Source organism: Lynx rufus, unplaced genomic scaffold, assembly GCF_022079265.1.
Source record: "Lynx rufus isolate CCGP_SWC_20201006 ecotype Redwood Valley unplaced genomic scaffold, mLynRuf1.p SCAF_13, whole genome shotgun sequence".
Classification (NCBI taxonomy): Eukaryota; Metazoa; Chordata; class Mammalia; order Carnivora; family Felidae; genus Lynx; species Lynx rufus.
In genome coordinates, this window is record NW_025814827.1 from 45,546,359 (window position 1) to 45,563,186 (window position 16,828).

A 16,828-nucleotide genomic window follows, 5' to 3' on the forward strand; every position below is an offset into this window, starting at 1 on the left:
AAGGACTGCCACCTAGCGGTAGATTGTGGCCACGCAAGGGCAGCGTAGTGAAAAAGACTGGGTACTGCGGCATCCGGGAAGCCAATACGCTATCAGTTTGCTCAGCAAACTCCTTTTTTCCATAGGGTCTTTCTAACTGTCGATCAATCGCTTGCCCCGTTTTTATTGGTTTAGGTTCCATCATTCTCCTCAATATACTAATCACGCGCCCCTTTCCACGAGTAATTTTACGTCATTGGATCTTCCCCTAAGTCTGACGAATTTAGTCAGTTCTTCCATTCTATTGGCTGGGCGTGGCTTCTCCGCCCCACATCCTGTTCGGGGCGGAAGTGAGAGGCCCTTATTTCTATTGGCTTAGATTTGCAAGCGGGAGTTGTCTATCAAGTCTATCAGATAAGGTTGGCTCTCCGAAAGTACCGCCCCGGAACAGGCGGGGTTTGTGAAGATGGCGGCGCCTGGGAATCTTGTGAGTTTGCTTCGTTGTGTAGGCATTTCCTTACTTCAGCGGCTCTGGGCAAATAATTGGCGCGAGGGAAAGGAGGTGACGAAAGTAGCTTCAGAGAAGCAACTTCCCTGATACAGCAGGATAAAAGCAGCAGTAGGGTGAGGGGGCTGAAGTTACCGCTTCTCCTAGAAACCTGGAGGGCTGGCCGACTGTGAAACGAGTCTGCGAAAAGTCGGGAATGTGGGGTGTCTGAAGGAGAAGAGGGTTTTCCTCCCCATACGTCCAGTCTTCTAATAATCCTGAGGAAGTAAGTGCTTTTCTTTAATTCTCTCTCCCTCTCATAGGCGGTGCTGGAGTCAGACCTGCAAAGTGCCGTGACACTTTTGAAAAACCTTCAGGATCAGGTGAGTCATGTCACCCCCTTGGGGATGGGTCACTGACGGATTGGCTTTCGTTTTGTGTGCTTCACCTCCAAACTTTGGTCGTTTGAGGGACATATATTTGAATGATACCAAATTCCTTAAGAGCCAAGTGACTTAATGAAAAAACCTTTTCGGGCTAGAATTCAAAGTAATTTATTTCTGCATCTAAAGCAATACAGAAAACTCCAAAAAGAAGTTATCTGAATGTATTTCCTTTATTCTCATAGTTAAAGAAACCAATGCTGGGAAAGGTGATAGGATTTGCCCTTTGGGTAGCCAGCTGTATTGGTTGATAAAGCCAGTACAGATAAGGTACAGTCTCCCCACATCACCACTGACCCAGTTCCCATCCCCTCCCCATGGTTTGATAAGATGATTTCTTTAGCTTTAAGAAGTGGAATTTTTTTTGTACTTTATGAAAAAGTATCAGAAACCATCTTTCCTACACTGTCTGAGAAGAAAGGTAGTAACAATATTTTAGGCTTTGTTTCAGGTGATTTGTTTAGTTTTTGCCCTTCCATGCTCAGAGATGACTAGGTGTATTCTCGTCAGCGGTTTTATTTGGACTAATTTCAGGTGATGGCTGTAACTGCGCAAGTACAAGCTCTGACAAAAAAAGTTCAAGCTAGAGCCTATCCTACAGAGAAGGTAAGACGTATTTGAAGAGTCGGCATTCCCTGACTTCTTCTTAACAGCTGTTTCATCATAAATTTATTGTGTTGTATTGGAACTTCAAAGATGAATAAGATCCAGTTTCTGTGCTGAAGTCTAGGAGAGGAGACAGATCAAAACAATAGGTATAAGCAACAGCAGAATTGCTGATGAGTCATAATGAGTACTGTGCAAGCCCAGGAGAGAGATTAAATAATTGCCAGAGGAACAGAGGAAGTCAGGGAAGGCTTCTCACAGGTGGTAACAGGATTGTGCGGAATAAATAGGACTCCAGGGAACAGAAAGAAACAGCATGTGCAAAGGGACAGAGTCCTGAAAGCATGGTGATATACTGGGAAAGGAGGTCATTTAGTGTGTTTGGATGTACAGTGTTGGGGTGGAAGGTGGGGAGTAGGAAGTAAGACTAGGAAAGTAGTCACTCTGTGAAGAGCCTTGTAGGCCAACTGAGGAGTTACTGTTGTATTTCATCCAATCTAATGCTGTTAATTTGGGACCTGCCACTTATTTTGTATACAAAAAAAAATTCGGCCTGTTAACATATGACATAACATTAAGGTACCATTGATTAAAAGATACATCCTGACTTTAGAGATGTGAAAATATGAAAACAATATGCATGTTAAAATTGAAATATGGTGGTTTTTAATTTAAGGTCTTGTAGAACCTGCTTAGGGGTCATTGGATATGGAGCAGTATAGAAGGAGGGCTTTGGATCCTTCTTGCAGGATCCTTGAAGTGGAAAACTCTTGTTTTATATGTGGAGTTTTTGTTCTAAGATATTACTTAATATACTCCATAGGTCAACAAAAGTATGAAAATCATTGTGGTAACTTAATAAGAGTCACTGAAAGATTTTTAAATATGGGATTTACAGAAGATTTATGCTTTAGAAAGATAGCTAATAGAATTTTTTTTTTAATGATTTTATTTTGGGAGGCACCATCGCTTCTCGGCCTTTTGGCTAAGATCAAGTGTATTTTGGGAGGCACCTGGCTGGCTCCATTGGTAGAGTATGTGACTCATGATCTTAGGGTCATGAGTTCAAGCCTCACGATGGGTGTGGAGCCTACTTAAAAAAAAAAAAAAAAAAAAGATTTTATTTTTTAAGTAATCTCTACACCCAGTGTGGGGCTCAAACTTCCAACCTAGGGATCAAGAGTAACGTGCTTCACTGACTGAGCCAGCCACGCGCCCCTAGAGCTAATAGAGTTTCTAATATGTTCCCCTTGCCTTTTCTATTTCATTATTCAGTTTTGTTCTTACCTATTTTTATTTTTATCTTTGTGTTTTCTTCTTTTTGATTTTTTTCTCATATGCTTATAACTCTATTTGAACTTGACAGAGTCCAAGCTAGTCAGGAAGAACCTACTTCTCAAATTCTTGGCTGGTTCTGGGCTGCCAGCATATGTATTAGATCACTATATATTTGTTTATTCATTGAACAGAATTTAGTAACTTATCTTTCAAGACCGAAAATTACTAAGTGCTTTACAGACTATAGAGTTCTTTCATATTATCTTTTTTAAGCTCGTAATTACTCTTCGGGGCAGAAAGGAAATACTGTATATGCTATAGATGAGGAGACTGGGGTCATGAGATTGAGTTACCCATTATTTGACTACCAAATGCCTAATTCAGAGGTTAAACTCAGTTTGTCTTTAAATTCTTTGCGCCTCCACCTGTTACCACACTAGTGCTGATCTCCAGCAGCTTCCCATGTTTGTTTAAAAATACCCAGGGCTTTGGTGTTGGAGTCAGACTGAGTTTGAATCCCATACTCCTCTAATACGTGTGTAATTTTAGGCAGAGTATTTAACCTATCTGAAACAAAATAGGTCTTCCAAGGGCTGTCAGCTTTTTCAGTTTCATTTTAAGTAGTCACAAAGACTTTTTTTTTTTAATGTTTATTTATTTTTGAAAGAGCACAAGCAGGGAGGGGCAGAGAGTAAGGGAGACACAGAATCTGAAGCAGGCTGCAGGCTCCAGATATCAGCACAGAGCCCAACGTGGGGCTCAAACCCACAAACCATGAGATCATGACCTGAGTTGAAGTTGGATGCTTTACCAACTGAGCCACCCAGGCACCCCAACTTCTTTAACAACTGTAACTTAAGTGCCCTCCTGTGTTACTCATATGATATTTGCTTGATTATCTGACTGTAAATGTAATGTGATTTTAATTTTAGAAAGTTTGGAAGATGCATAGAAGCATAAAGAAGAAAATTTAAAACCAATATAATCACCATTCTGAGATAATCACTGGGGTATATTTTTGGGAAATTTATTTTATTGTAAAAGTAATGTATGCCTGATGAAAAATACTTTCACAATACAAATGCTCCGTTTCTTCCTTTTCCTCATCTTGATCCCCATGGAGAGCAGTTATTACTAGTGTGTTATCTTCCAGAGATTTTTCTCTGTGTATAAAATGTGTGCGTTAGGGGCACCTGAGTGTCTCAGTCAGTTAAGCGTCTGACTTCAGCTCAGGTCACGATCTCATGGTTTGTGAGTTCCAGCCCTGTGTCTGATTCTGTGCTGACAGCTCAGAGCCTGGAGCCTGCTTCGGATTCGGTGTCTCCCTCTCTGTTCCTCCCCTGCTCGCACTCTCTCTCTCAAAAATAAATAAAGATTTAAAAAAAATTGAAATAGGCTGATGGGGGGTGGGAGGGAGAGGAGGGTGGGTGATGGGTATTGAGGAGGGCACCTTTTGGGATGAGCACTGGGTGTTGTATGGAAACCAATTTGACAATAAATTTCATAAATGAACAAATAAATAGAAAGAGACCCCTTAGAAAAATAAAATAAATAAAAATTTTTAAAAAAATTGAGGGGCGCCTGGGTGGCGCAGTCGGTTAAGCGTCCGACTTCAGCCAGGTCATGATCTCGCGGTCCGTGAGTTCGAGCCCCGCGTCAGGCTCTGGGCTGATGGCTCGGAGCCTGGAGCCGGTTTCCGATTCTGTGTCTCCCTCTCTCTCTGCCCCTCCCCCGTTCATGCTCTGTCTCTCTCTGTCCCAAAAATAAATAAACGTTGAAAAAAAAAATTTTTATAAAAAAAAAAATTGAAATAAATAAAATGTGTGCATCATACTCTCCCTGCCTTAACTGAAACCATATTGTAGTGTAGAGAGTGCTGACATGGAATTAAGTCCATGTCAGTATGTATAGATCATTGTTTTTAACCGTATCACATAATTGTATGGGGATAAAAACCAATAATTGTTTTGATTAAAGATTGAACATCATATGGTGACAAAATTTGTCAAAATTTGGAAGGGTCTTAAAGGTAGAAGCCAAGGATACGGTTTTCCACACAGACTCCACAATAAAGAATTGCCCATTCCCATATGTCAATGGCCCTGAGATTGAGAAACCCTACCATAGTAGTTTTGGGGACATTTTATTGATTTTTGTGCTCTTACTGTCTTGCAGTAATTCTCAGAGCTTTGCTTCTCTCATAATTTTCTTAGTGGCCGTTTTAGGTACAGTCACGTCCTTTAGACTACTCCAGATACCTTGTATAAACTGATGAGGGGAAACTTGAACTTGGAAAAAATTACCCTGTTTACCCTAGGCTCTCCTCCTGTTTCATTGGCTAAAACTGAATTGGCATTTCTTACTCTTTTGTTTTCAGGGTCTCAGCCTCTTGGAAGTTAAGGACCAGCTACTGCTCATGTACCTTATGGATTTAACCCATCTCATCCTGGACAAAGCCTCAGGAGGGTCTCTTCAGGGACACGCTGCAGTTCTGAGACTGGTAGAGATCCGCACGGTATGAAGCATTTCGCATCTTAGCGTTCTGGGTTTCCACAGCCTGAACCCTGGGACTGTCACACAATAGCTCTCATTTAAGTGGGTGTTCTCATGATTAAGTGAGGAAACCAAATGAAAAAAGTATTTTTTTTTCACTTGCTCTACTTTGTTTATATCTTAGATGCTTTATCTGGCAAGTTAATGTAGAGGCTTTGACATGTTTAATTTGGGGAAGGGAACATAACCCTATTTAACCACATTATAGGTTTTGGAAAAGCTTCGTCCCTTGGACCAAAAACTGAAGTATCAGATTGACAAGCTAGTCAAGACTGCAGTGACAGGCAGCCTCAGTAAGTGGCAGAAGCTGTAAGATTATGTGGGGACTATCATAAATTTCCAAATCTTGTAAAATCCCTTGTTTGTGCCCCCCCCCCCCCCAGGTGAGAATGACCCTCTCCGTTTTAAGCCTCATCCCAGCAATATGATGAGCAAGGTAAGGGATTGCATTCACCTGATTTTCCTGAGGGCTCAAAGCCTGAATGAGCCTCATGGTGATCCTGGATCTCCTGGGATTCTCCTATTACTTGTCTTGTGCCTTAGAATGTAGAGTATGAGATTTTCCTTTCTCCCCTTTGTTTATATTCCCAACTCCCCAGGGTACTCTAGCTTTGGTTTTACTTAGTGTCTAACACTTGCTGAGTTTATGGATTTTGCGTTCCTTTTGTAGTTGAGCTCTGAGGACGAGGAGGAAGATGAAGCAGAAGGCCAGTCTGAAGCTTCAGGAAAGAAATCTGTAAAAGGAACAGTTAAGAAATACGTTCCACCACGCTTGGTTCCAGTACATTATGGTATGAACTGTGTCTACTGCCTCCTCAGCATAAATTGTGTCTCTCTTATCTTTTTCTCTGTTCTGGGATAACCCTCGCTGATTTTTATCATATAGATGAAACAGAAGCTGAGAGGGAAAAGAAACGCCTAGAACGGGCCAGAAAACGGGCATTGAGCAGCTCTGTCATTCGTGAACTTAAGGAGCAGTACTCAGATGCTCCAGAGGAAATCCGTGATGCTCGGCATCCTCATGTCACCCGCCAGAGTCAGGAGGATCAACACAGGTCTGAATCCTTGCAATTGGAAATTGTTTTCTACCCCATGGAGACCTGTCCTTATGCTTTGGATGGATATGATTAAGTCTGGTACCAAGAGAATTCACATTATAGAGAAAGTAGAGTGGAAAATGGGCTGATAGTTTCTAAGAATTAGGGTTGGTAAGTACAGAATAGGAGCTCGGGAAAAAATATCTTCCCAAGTGTTTAGGCTGAGCAGATGCTATACGAAGGGGAATATGTGCAGTTCCGCCTAGTGGGACTTTAAAAATTCCGTATTTCACTGTCACAACTCTCACTTCTGTGCAGAAGCCAATAAGGTCAAGTTTTTATAGTGGCATCAAGAATGCTAGACAGGTTCAGGAAAGAAAAGCAGGAAAGTGACTATAACGTGAATACAGACTCATCAACTTTGCCTGGGCGGCAGTCTCCACCGTTGATAGATTTGAGTGAAGGGGCTCGTGTAGGAATTCTGTTCCTGAAGGTGAAAGTTTTTTGGTATAATAGTTTAAATATTCTTATGGATGGGCTATGAGTTCATCTCTAGGGAGGAGGGAATTTCTAGCATAAAGAACATTTCATTGAGGAAGCTCAATATGTGCATTGATCTTAAATATTATATTGACTTGCTGTGAAATTTCTTGAGAACTATTTGAAGAAGGGGTGAAAATTTTTAGCTGCAGCTTTCTGTGTGTAGATTGAACATGTTGTAAACTGTGTTTCTGTGGCAGGATTAACTATGAGGAGAGCATGATGGTGCGTTTAAGTGTCAGTAAGCGCGAGAAAGGACGACGAAAACGAGCAAGTGTCATGAATTCACAACTTCATTCCCTCACACACTTTAGTGACATCAGTGCTTTGACAGGAGGAACACCCCATCTTGATGAGGTAAGGCTGCGATACAGTGGTGGGAAAGCAGCCTCCTTGATTTCAGCCAGGTGCACGTGGGGCTCATTACCATGAGGAACACGAAAAGGGGTGCTGACAGCTGGAAGCACCTGCCATTCCTTCACTTTTCCATCTGTCTCCAGGACCAGAATCCTATTAAGAAGCGTAAGAAGATACCTAAGAAAAGTCGAAAGAAAACAGGTCAGTGAATGGCTAGGACTTGGATGGTTAAGTGCAGAGTAGGAAGTACGAATTGGGATGTCAGCTGTCTGGATTTGCCATCTTAGGTCTCAGACCAACCCCTGTAGTTACCTCTTCCAGACCGAGCATTGATTTTTTAGAAGTGGGCTTTCTCTTTTTTGCCAAGCTGAAAATCAGCATCATTCACAAAAAAAAAGATTTCTGGGTTCTGTTTCTAAGGTCCCACAGTTGGTGTGCAGGCTTCCTTAAGTAGGACTATGAAAATGTCACTTGAAGGAACTGTTTTCCAAGTTTAGTTTCATTCCTACTTCTAGTCCTTTGTCCTGGGAGGATGTACAGAGTACTGTCTAGGGGACCCAACCTTCTTGAGCCCTTTTCTCTAGGTTTCTTTTTTTCTGTCCCCTCAGCTTTTCCAACTGTCCTTTGCCTTATTCTTGGTTTCCCTTCCTTTCAGGTTTTCGGAGACGGCGGTGATGATGGGTGTACATATTTGTATATCTGTTGTTATCCAGGGATACTTCTAATTTCACTGTATGTAGGTTTTGTTTTTTTTTTTCCTTGAAATTCATTAATTGTTTGCTCTGGATATGTGGAAAGATCTTTATTAATAAAATTGATTTTACTTACGAAATGAATCTGCTTTTGCATATGTATTGTATGACTGGAATCACTGGGTGTGGGGTTTTTCTGGTGAGATGGTAATAAAAGGATAAAGGGAAAGATGAAATTTTGCAGGGGGAGTGAGAGAAGGTTGGCTTTATAGTTTGTTTTGATAGTTTACTTTTCTCAGAAGCTATAAATTGGTTCCTTAGCAAAAAATATTGAGAGATTAGAGTAGTGTAATCAACTCTTCTGGCCCATGTGGCCATAAGTTCGTGTATGATTTGTTGTAATAGAGTGCAAGTCATCTTAAGATATGTGGGTTTTGTTAATGTAACTTGCTGGCCACCAGATGGGGTCAGTGATTCAGGAAACCTTTGGTTCATGACTAGCAAAAGCTGTATTGTAGAACCTTTTCTCATTGTTAAGTTACTCATATCTCCACTTCTGAATGTTTTCCTTTTCTTCCTAAAATAACATAAACATAGGGCTGATCTTTGGTCAGTTATAGGGAGAGAGTTTATCCAGAGAGAACAGCAGAGTGAATGAGCAGACTAGAGTATGAAGAATCAGTATAGTCTTGTGTTTTGCAGCCTCTTTGACCTTACTTTAACTAAGGTCTTAGTTCACCAGTCAAAGGCCAGTCCTTTTATAAATGCTTGCAAAGGAGTGCCAAAAAAATAGGCAGATTGAAAATTCCTAGCTTGAAGATCAAAAGAATGAAAATGTCACCAAAATATCTGCCCAAGTCAAGAGACTAGTAGGAGTTACATATCTGAGATCTTGTATTCTGTCCAGAGAATGACCTCTGCTGGTGGGAGAGCCTTTGGGCTTGGATAATACAGAAGGTGAAAAGGGGAACCGGAAAGGACAGAAGTTGAAGAATCTGTTGAATAAATTTACTACAGTTTTTTTAAGTGCTTAGGATTTCATGAAGACCTAATTTTGTGTCTGTATTCCTGGGCAGTGTCATGGAGAGAAGTAGAATTGGGTTATTGCATCACCAAATCCTTGGTCCTGAGTCCTGTGAATTTGGACTTCTACTAGTCTGCCTGATCAGGGCAGGGTGTGTTTTTAGTTGGCTGTAGCCTGATAGAAAGTAGGAGTCAACCTAGTATTGTCTCCTGTTAACTTGAGCAGATCACTTAACATTCCTGGCCTTTGATTTTCCTTAGCTGAAAAATGAAGGTGTTAGACTGAATCTCTGAGATTTCTTCCAGAATGGGCTTATTTCTAGGGCCTTGAACTTTTAGTCCGTTGTAGTCTGAGTGAGCCTGACCTGCCTAGGGCCCTAATACTTCTGTTTCTTCAAGTGAATCTAAACAAAGAGCCACGGAACAGGTTTAGAGATTCTTTTCCCTTTCTGGCTGAACTAAGTGGACAGGAGGTTCAGTTCAAAAATACTTAGTTAGGACCACCTCATTTGCTTCTTAGGACTGACTATTGCATTGGCTTCTCATTTATTAAGATTTTTGGGTTACAGGAACTGCCAAGGAAAAGGAAGTGGTGGTGGTTTTTTTCTCCTAAGATCTTACTTTGTGTTACATACTGAGCTAAGAGCTTTATACGTAATCCTTACAAATTATAGATCATCTCTATTTTACCAGTAAGGAAACTGAGACACTTAGGCAGTCTGCCCAAGGTTACATTGCTAATAAATGAAGAGAACCAGTACTTGAAGAACACAATTGTGTGGAGGCCCTCAAGTATCCTGGGGTTCATGAAAGTCTTCAGGTTGTTTGTTTTTCCTTTTTAAAAATACTGGTAGGTAGGTTATAGAGTTTAGCTCCCTCTTCCCTACTGCCCCACTCCTGTTCAAAGTCTTGTCTTCAAAGAAACCACAAGTTCCAGATACTGTTCTGCCCTCTTGGTGTTATACCAGTGAGTTGAACAAACAAAAACCTGTACCTTTGTGGATCTTCTATTAATTCAATCCAGTCTTTACTCCCAGGATATCTTGTTATCCCTGGTTTCTAGATGATAGGCACTATTTGAAAAAGGTTTTCAACAAAATGTTGAATAATTTCTGAGAATATCTGCCCCAGAGTCATCAAATACTGTTTAGAGTATGCTGCTGACGAAGTTTTATTTGGATTCTCAAAATGGGAAACAGGCATTAAGTGAAGTTACTTTAGTTAAAGTGAGGATGAAGAAGCCTAGAGCTCTATGTTCTCATAGCCTGCTTTTCCCAAGATTTCTGAATAGCTGCAAGCAACCTTTAAAACTCCATAGAATGGGGTACCTGGGTGAGTTAGTCATTAATCATCTGACACTTAGTGAGTTTGAGTCCCACTTTGGGTGTGCTCAAGCCCCACTTCAGAAAAGCTTGTGCCCTGCTTTGGATGAGCACGAGTCCTGCTTCCGGTGGACATGAGCCCCGCTTCTCTCTCTCTCTCTCTCTGTCTCTCTCTCTCTGCCCCTCGCTCACTTGTGCCCTCTCTCTCTCTCAAAAAACAAAACAAAACACATAGGATATAGTTTGATAACCACTGTTAACAGTATTAGAGCAAGGGAACGAAGCATTCAAATCTCAGGGTTTCTTTATGGCTGATGTTTGCTTCTCTTGTATCCTGTATTCCTGCTCAGAGATTCACTCCTCTGATTGTTGAGACCATATGAATGTCCGATTTCGTCAATGCACTGCTAACAACAGATAATTTCCAGTGTTCACTAAGTGATGTCTGTCACTAGTTCACATGAGCATCTTGTGATAGTAAAGAAAGTCTTGGCCTTGTTCTAGTCAAATAATTTAGTGTCTCTGCCTTAGTTTTTTCATCTGAGGAGGGGGGAAGAGGGTTTGACCAAGACCTGTTTTTCCTTATTAGCTTTGTTTTGTTATGATTTTATGAAGAATTGGGGAGATGTCTGTCAGGAGTTCACAGCAGTCTTCATGGATGTATTTTTTTCATTAGAAAAAGATTTTTTGGTTATAAGGAAGGGATGACCTGATTGTGTTCATTTTCAGTACCATGGAGAGTTCAAGCTTTCCTGTCTCATTCCTTTCCTTGGGTTGGCGGAAGGTACATAGCTAAACCAATCCATAGAGCTGCATGGTATAGATCTGCCACTTTGCAGAGCCCAGTTTATCTATCCAGTCTCCAGTTCTGATTGGTAGCAGATTGAGTGAGAGTCAACAACAGTCCTGAGTATCCCCATCCTCCCTGGGAGCTATTAGATGTGTAAAGCTCAGATCCTTGTTTAGACTTATCCAAACATGGAGGCATGTGAGTGAACTCCTGCCTTCTGCTTTGTTGGTAACATCATTCATATTGTGATGCGCAAGATTTTTAACAGCGCTTGAGAAGAACTCTGTCCCCTATTCTTTGCTTACAGACCCTTGAGGAGACTTAAACTTGCTGTTTCATTTCTTGGCCTCAGCTTCTCTTTCTGCCTGTGCATGGAGAAAGGCATCACTGCTCTGGCTCTCTGCCCAGTCTCGCTTTTGTATTTCTTTGATCTCATTGTTGAGAGGGTCTCAGAGAAGCCCCAAGAGTCGTGCCTTCGCATGTTTAAGCTATTGATGCTCTTGAAATAACAGAGCGTCGCTGTGTAAGAAGTATATTAAAGGTCTGTCCTGAACAAATTTGGGTCAATAGGTGGCAGTAGTCACCTAGTCCCGAGGCCCTGACACCCCCTGAACACAAGCACATTTGATGGCCATTATATTTAAGGTTGTGAGAAAGGAGGTCACATTGAAATAAAAATGGGGGGAAAACAGCCCTTTTTGGTGGAATCCAGGGAATGCTGAAACGTACTGGATTAGTTCTGTGGGGGTGTTGTACGGGGGAGATTGCCGTCAGCTTGAAGGGCCCTGGTAGGAAAGCAGGGCCTCAGGATTGGGGGAGGACTCCGTGGGTACTAAGGTTTCTGAGAGCTGGAGAAAGACCGTGTTAAATGAGGACCAGTGCTGAAAAGAGAGTCTAGGGTTGGGGGGGGTGGCGGCTAGTAGAGACAGAGAGAGTGGTGGAGGAGGGAGGAGCAGAGCTGTGTGAAGGGACCAGGGAAAGGGTGGGCTGTGATGGGGAGGACTGCGGTTAGAGGGGGAGGGGGAGGCTGCTGCAATACTGAGCCTATCTAATGGGGGAGGGGAGAAGAGGGGAGGGGGATATTGGTCTGTGCTGCAGCTGCATTGGCTCCCCTCCCCCACACTTCCCAAGGAGCTGGAGCAGTGCTGGCAAATCTGTCTTCATGTATTTATTATTATTAAAAATGTGACGGATCCTTCCTCCCTGGAAGTACAACAAATACCACTGATCACATTTCTCTCTCTCCTCCCTCTGAAGAGCTTTTGCATTCTCCCTTTCATTCTTTCCACCCTGTCCCCCTCCCGGGTCTGTTTGACTGGTGGGGGTGGACCCTTCCTTTTCCTTTTCTGAGCTTGGTGGCTCCCTGGGGGTTTCTAATGATGGTTGGGAGTTTCAAGGCAATGCTGGGAGGAAGCAGCTGAGTGAGGGGCATCCATGGCCCCAGGGAGGGAGCTGTACTCCAACATCCAGTGGGGAAAGGAAATCACTTGGAAATAGAGATAAAATCCTTTCTCCAGCTAATGAAAGAAGCAGGCACACTCGTCCTTTACAGTACCCGGCATTCCTTCCTTATCATACCCTTTTCTCCTGCCTGAATTCTGAGGGGAAAACCCCCTTGGAATGGAAAAAGCCAGAAGTTACGTGGCCTCCCTCCCTTTCCTTGTTAAGTCCTTCTTTTCCCAGGAGAGCCATATAGAATTTATTCTTCTAGCCTGCGTGTTGGTTACTGAGAGGTTTGAAGGGCAGAAGCCATGGCTTTCTCCCTTCCCATCCGCACCCCAGACTTCCATGCCCAGGTGGGGGCCTCTTTTGTTGCTGTCTGTAACCCTTCGTCATGCCCATAGGTGGTGCTGCTGTTGCTCTGCATGCTAAGCCCTCCTCCCCAACACCATTCCTCCCACCCCCTGGCACCCTCCCTCTTTCCCCAGCCCTCTACTGCCTGATTGTTATTCCACCGACGTCTCCTCTACTGTTCCCTTCCTCAAATTAATTTTGTGGCGCTCTTTTTTCCGCAGTGCCATCTTCCCCTCCCCCCCGCTCCAGCTCTCTTGCATTCTCTATTTCTCTCTCTCTCTCCTTCTCTCTGTCTGAAGGGTTTCTGTCTCCTACCCCTATATAAAATCTGCACTCTTCCTTACTCCCTTTCTTTTTCTTTATCTCTTCTACTGTTGGCATCTTACAGATGAGTCTCCTAATGAAAAGGGGCTATGAATGAGTGGGTGAGAAGAGAGCAGGGGATCTAAGGGGTCAGTGTCGAGGTCTAGGTCAGGAGAATGACAAGTTCTGTGAGGGAAGTGAATGCAGGTGCGAAGTAAAGGTATCCTTTGCTGTCCAAATCTATTCAGTTCCTGGATTTGGATAATTAGAACTCAGCTGGCAAGGGAATACTGTGCTATCTGAATTCACAGAATTTGATTCCATGTGCTGGGAAAATGCGAGATAGGGGGGTCACAAGAATTCAGATAATAAGGGCTTCATCCAAAAACTTCTGGTTTCGATTGCTAAGGATAGCTGTGGTTTTGTTACCTTGTTTTTGAAGACTCTGGAAGAAAACCATGCTCTAAAACCTGTTCTCTGGTCCCTCAGGAGATGCCCTGTTACTGACCTTTTGAGTCCTGAGAAGGTCCTTTCCAGGACAGCTGTGATGCCTACTTGAGGGGCATCCTGGCTGTAGGACCTCAGTGTGCTCCTGTAGCCTGCTTCCTCCTTCTGTCATTCCATGTCTCCTTTATCTCAGCCAAGTTGATATGGTCGCCTTACTCAGCCATAGCTGCCTTTATTGTTTATTGTTTCCAGAATATAGCCCAAATTGATCAGACTACTATCCCAGCTCTTGCCCCACCTTGCTTCTTAACTTTGTCTGGAGACTGCTCATTGTGTGACCAGTACAGTCCTCAGCTAACTCAGCAGTGTTGTTGATTGTAAGGTTATCCAATTTCTAGGATGGCTAACTTCCCTCTTATTGAATTATTTTTATGGATTAGTAGCATCCTAGCAACTCTCTGGACAATAGTGCTGAGTCTTTGCCTTGTGTGTGCCCTAGGAATTATGGATGGACATGTGGCCTCCTTCCTTCATTTCCTGGTGGCAGGAGATCTTAGCATAAGTGGCAGCCCCAGAGTCACTAGCTCCCACTTCCCTAGCATGTGTGGGTCAAGGCTGCCTCCTAGACTATGGAGAGAGGCAGAGTTGCCCGCCCAGCAGAGTGCAGGAAAGATCCTCTGTGAAAACGGGAGCTAGAACACCACACCCTTCGCTTTATTATCTGAGCCTTGCAGGTAGGTGCCTGTGAAAACCTCTTTTGCCTGCCTCCTGCCTTCCTAAGGTGTGTATATTGACAGAGGCGGATAGGCCAGTGGACTCTTTGTTTCCACAGTTGTGTTTTCTACTGCCCTTTTTCAGAATTCTAGTTAGAGTCATGGACTCATGTTAATATAGCAGTGATCCCTCTCTTGAAAGCACAAGGCTCAATATTTGTTGTACCGAATGGTAGGAACTTTTCAGCTTTAGTACCCTTCTAAAAGAGTTATAAATTAAGTTTTGGGGTGCCTGGGTGGCGCAGTCAGTTAAGCGTCCGACTTCAGCCAGGTCACGATCTCGCGGTCCGTGAGTTCGAGCCCCGCGTCAGGCTCTGGGCTGATGGCTCAGAGCCTGGAGCCTGTTTCCGATTCTGTGTCTGCCTCTCTCTCTGCCCCTCCCCCGTTCATGCTCTGTCTCTCTCTGTCCCAAAAATAAATAAACGTTGAAAAAAAAAATTTAAAAAAAAAAAAAATTAAGTTTTAACTATTTCTGGGGCCCCTGAGTGGCTCAGTCGGTTAAGTGTCCAACTGCGGCTCAGGTCATGATCTTACAGTTCGTGAGTTCGAGCCCCGCATCTGGCGCTGTGCTGACAGCTCAGAGCCTGGATCCTGCTTCAGATTCTGTGCCTCCCTTTCTCACTGCCCCTCCCCTCCTCACACTCTGTGCCTCTTTCAAAAAGAGATAAAAACATTACACAAAAAAAATTTTAACTATTTCTTCCCCAGGTGCTATAGCTAAAATTGGTCGATTTTTGTTTTCTTTCACTCAGGCCTTAGAGAGGGAAGTGATTTGTCCAAAGCTGTATAAATAAATCATTGACAGAGCTGGCATTAGAGCCTGTGTCTTCTCCAACAGCTAGGTCTGACTTTGTTGACTACCTCTTGGAAACCAGTGTTCCAATTTCATCCCCAGAGTCACAGACAGCCTTGAAGCCAGCAGCCCGGTCAGATTTTATGTCTAGGTTAAGCCAGCCTTGGTTGCCCTGCTGAGGGAGAACATCAGCAGTGGGAGAGCTGGGGTATGTGGGCTGGATGAGGGAGCTGGCCAGCACTCTCCTTGTGCATTTCATAGCCCAGCCTAGCGGAGGGGCCTCAACAGTGCCAAGGTAGGGGATTTCCAAAGCCCTGGCTTCTATTTGCCTTTCCAGATTTAATTTCACCTTAATGCTAACTAATATGCCCCATTCCCCTAAGATTTCTCCCTCTCAAAAATATCTTGGAGCTAGATAGCTCCAGCTCTTGCTGGTGGATGCTGGAAACTCTGATCTCTGCTCTTTCCTTGCTGCTCGTTTGCAACTAACTCTTCAGTTCCAGGACCACTACAATTACAAAAAGCTCTGTGGACCATCTGCTTCCTCATACTAGTGCCTGTGATCCTAAATCTAGTGTAAAACCGTCATTGTGGCTATATTAATAAATGTCCTTATAATTTTTATTGTTAATTAAAACCCAGACTAGAAAGTAGGCTCAGAAAGCATTCATGTGTTTCCATTCTGACTCAGCCTGTAGCAACTTACTCTGAGAACTGCTTTGTCTCATCTGCCAGCTTTGGGTTTAGCCCCACTGGTGAACTCTGAAGAATAAAGAGCCCCTGAGTTTCTACTTCCTCTCTCCCAATTGTGATTCACTCACTGCTAGCTGTTGCAGGAAGCCCTAGGTGGTAAAGAGATCAAATCAGAATTCCTAGCCAGGAAAACCCTGTCTCTTAGCTACAATGACCCCTGTCTGCCATTGCATTCAGCTCTATGGCAGTTAACACCAGAAAAGCTTCATCTGGCTTCACACCCTCCTTCTGTTTCTTTCAGTCAAGCCTTATGTAATCTATCACTGATGGCAGACTTCCTTCTTGCCCTCCTTTATTCCCTCCAAGGCTTTAAGCTCCAAAGCTTCCTAGATGCCTCCCACCAACGGGGTGCTTTCTGAAGCCCAGCCTTTTCTGTCTTTATCATCCCTCAAATCCTCAACCCCCTAATGGATGTATTTCCCTCCGTATTAGATGACACCCTTAGAGAGCCAGCTGGGTGGTGCTAAAAATCCCATTCCTCACCCATCTCCCCGCTGGAGCTCCTGGAATCGGGTTCTGCAGCCTCCTGTCATCCTAGCCTCCTTTTCTGTTCATTTGGAAGCTTTTCTCCATTGCTTTTGATAAATTCCTGGTTTGGCAGCAATATCCAGTATTTAGGAAGGTCCTGCAGGATGAGTTCCCTGTCTCCGGCATCTTAGTTGATCCTCAGAAGGATCTGCTCCTGCCCCTCCCTGCCTTGATGCCATTCCCTGTCTGCCTGGCCTAGGCTGGACGGAATCAGTATGTGGAAGTCCTCTGCTCAGATACTCCATCCCTCTTTATCCATCGTGACAAACAAAGCATGGCTCTGCCCCTCACTTCCTCCTCCAATATTTATTTCTTCTCCTTTACCTTCTC

At 43.4% G+C, this 16,828-nt stretch overlaps 1 protein-coding gene across 1 annotated transcript; it reads left to right on the top strand.

Moving 5' to 3' along the window:
• Positions 1 to 441: 441 nt before the first annotated feature.
• Positions 442 to 8,112, top strand: NGDN (neuroguidin). The gene is made up of 11 exons (XM_047075473.1): positions 442 to 466; positions 790 to 849; positions 1,444 to 1,515; positions 5,171 to 5,308; positions 5,555 to 5,639; positions 5,730 to 5,782; positions 6,017 to 6,137; positions 6,233 to 6,401; positions 7,124 to 7,280; positions 7,424 to 7,481; positions 7,936 to 8,112. Exons 1-11 carry the CDS (start codon positions 446 to 448, stop codon positions 7,953 to 7,955), a joined length of 954 nt encoding a protein of 317 aa, XP_046931429.1. The 5' UTR covers positions 442 to 445; the 3' UTR covers positions 7,956 to 8,112.
• The last annotated feature ends 8,716 nt before the right edge of the window (positions 8,113 to 16,828 follow it).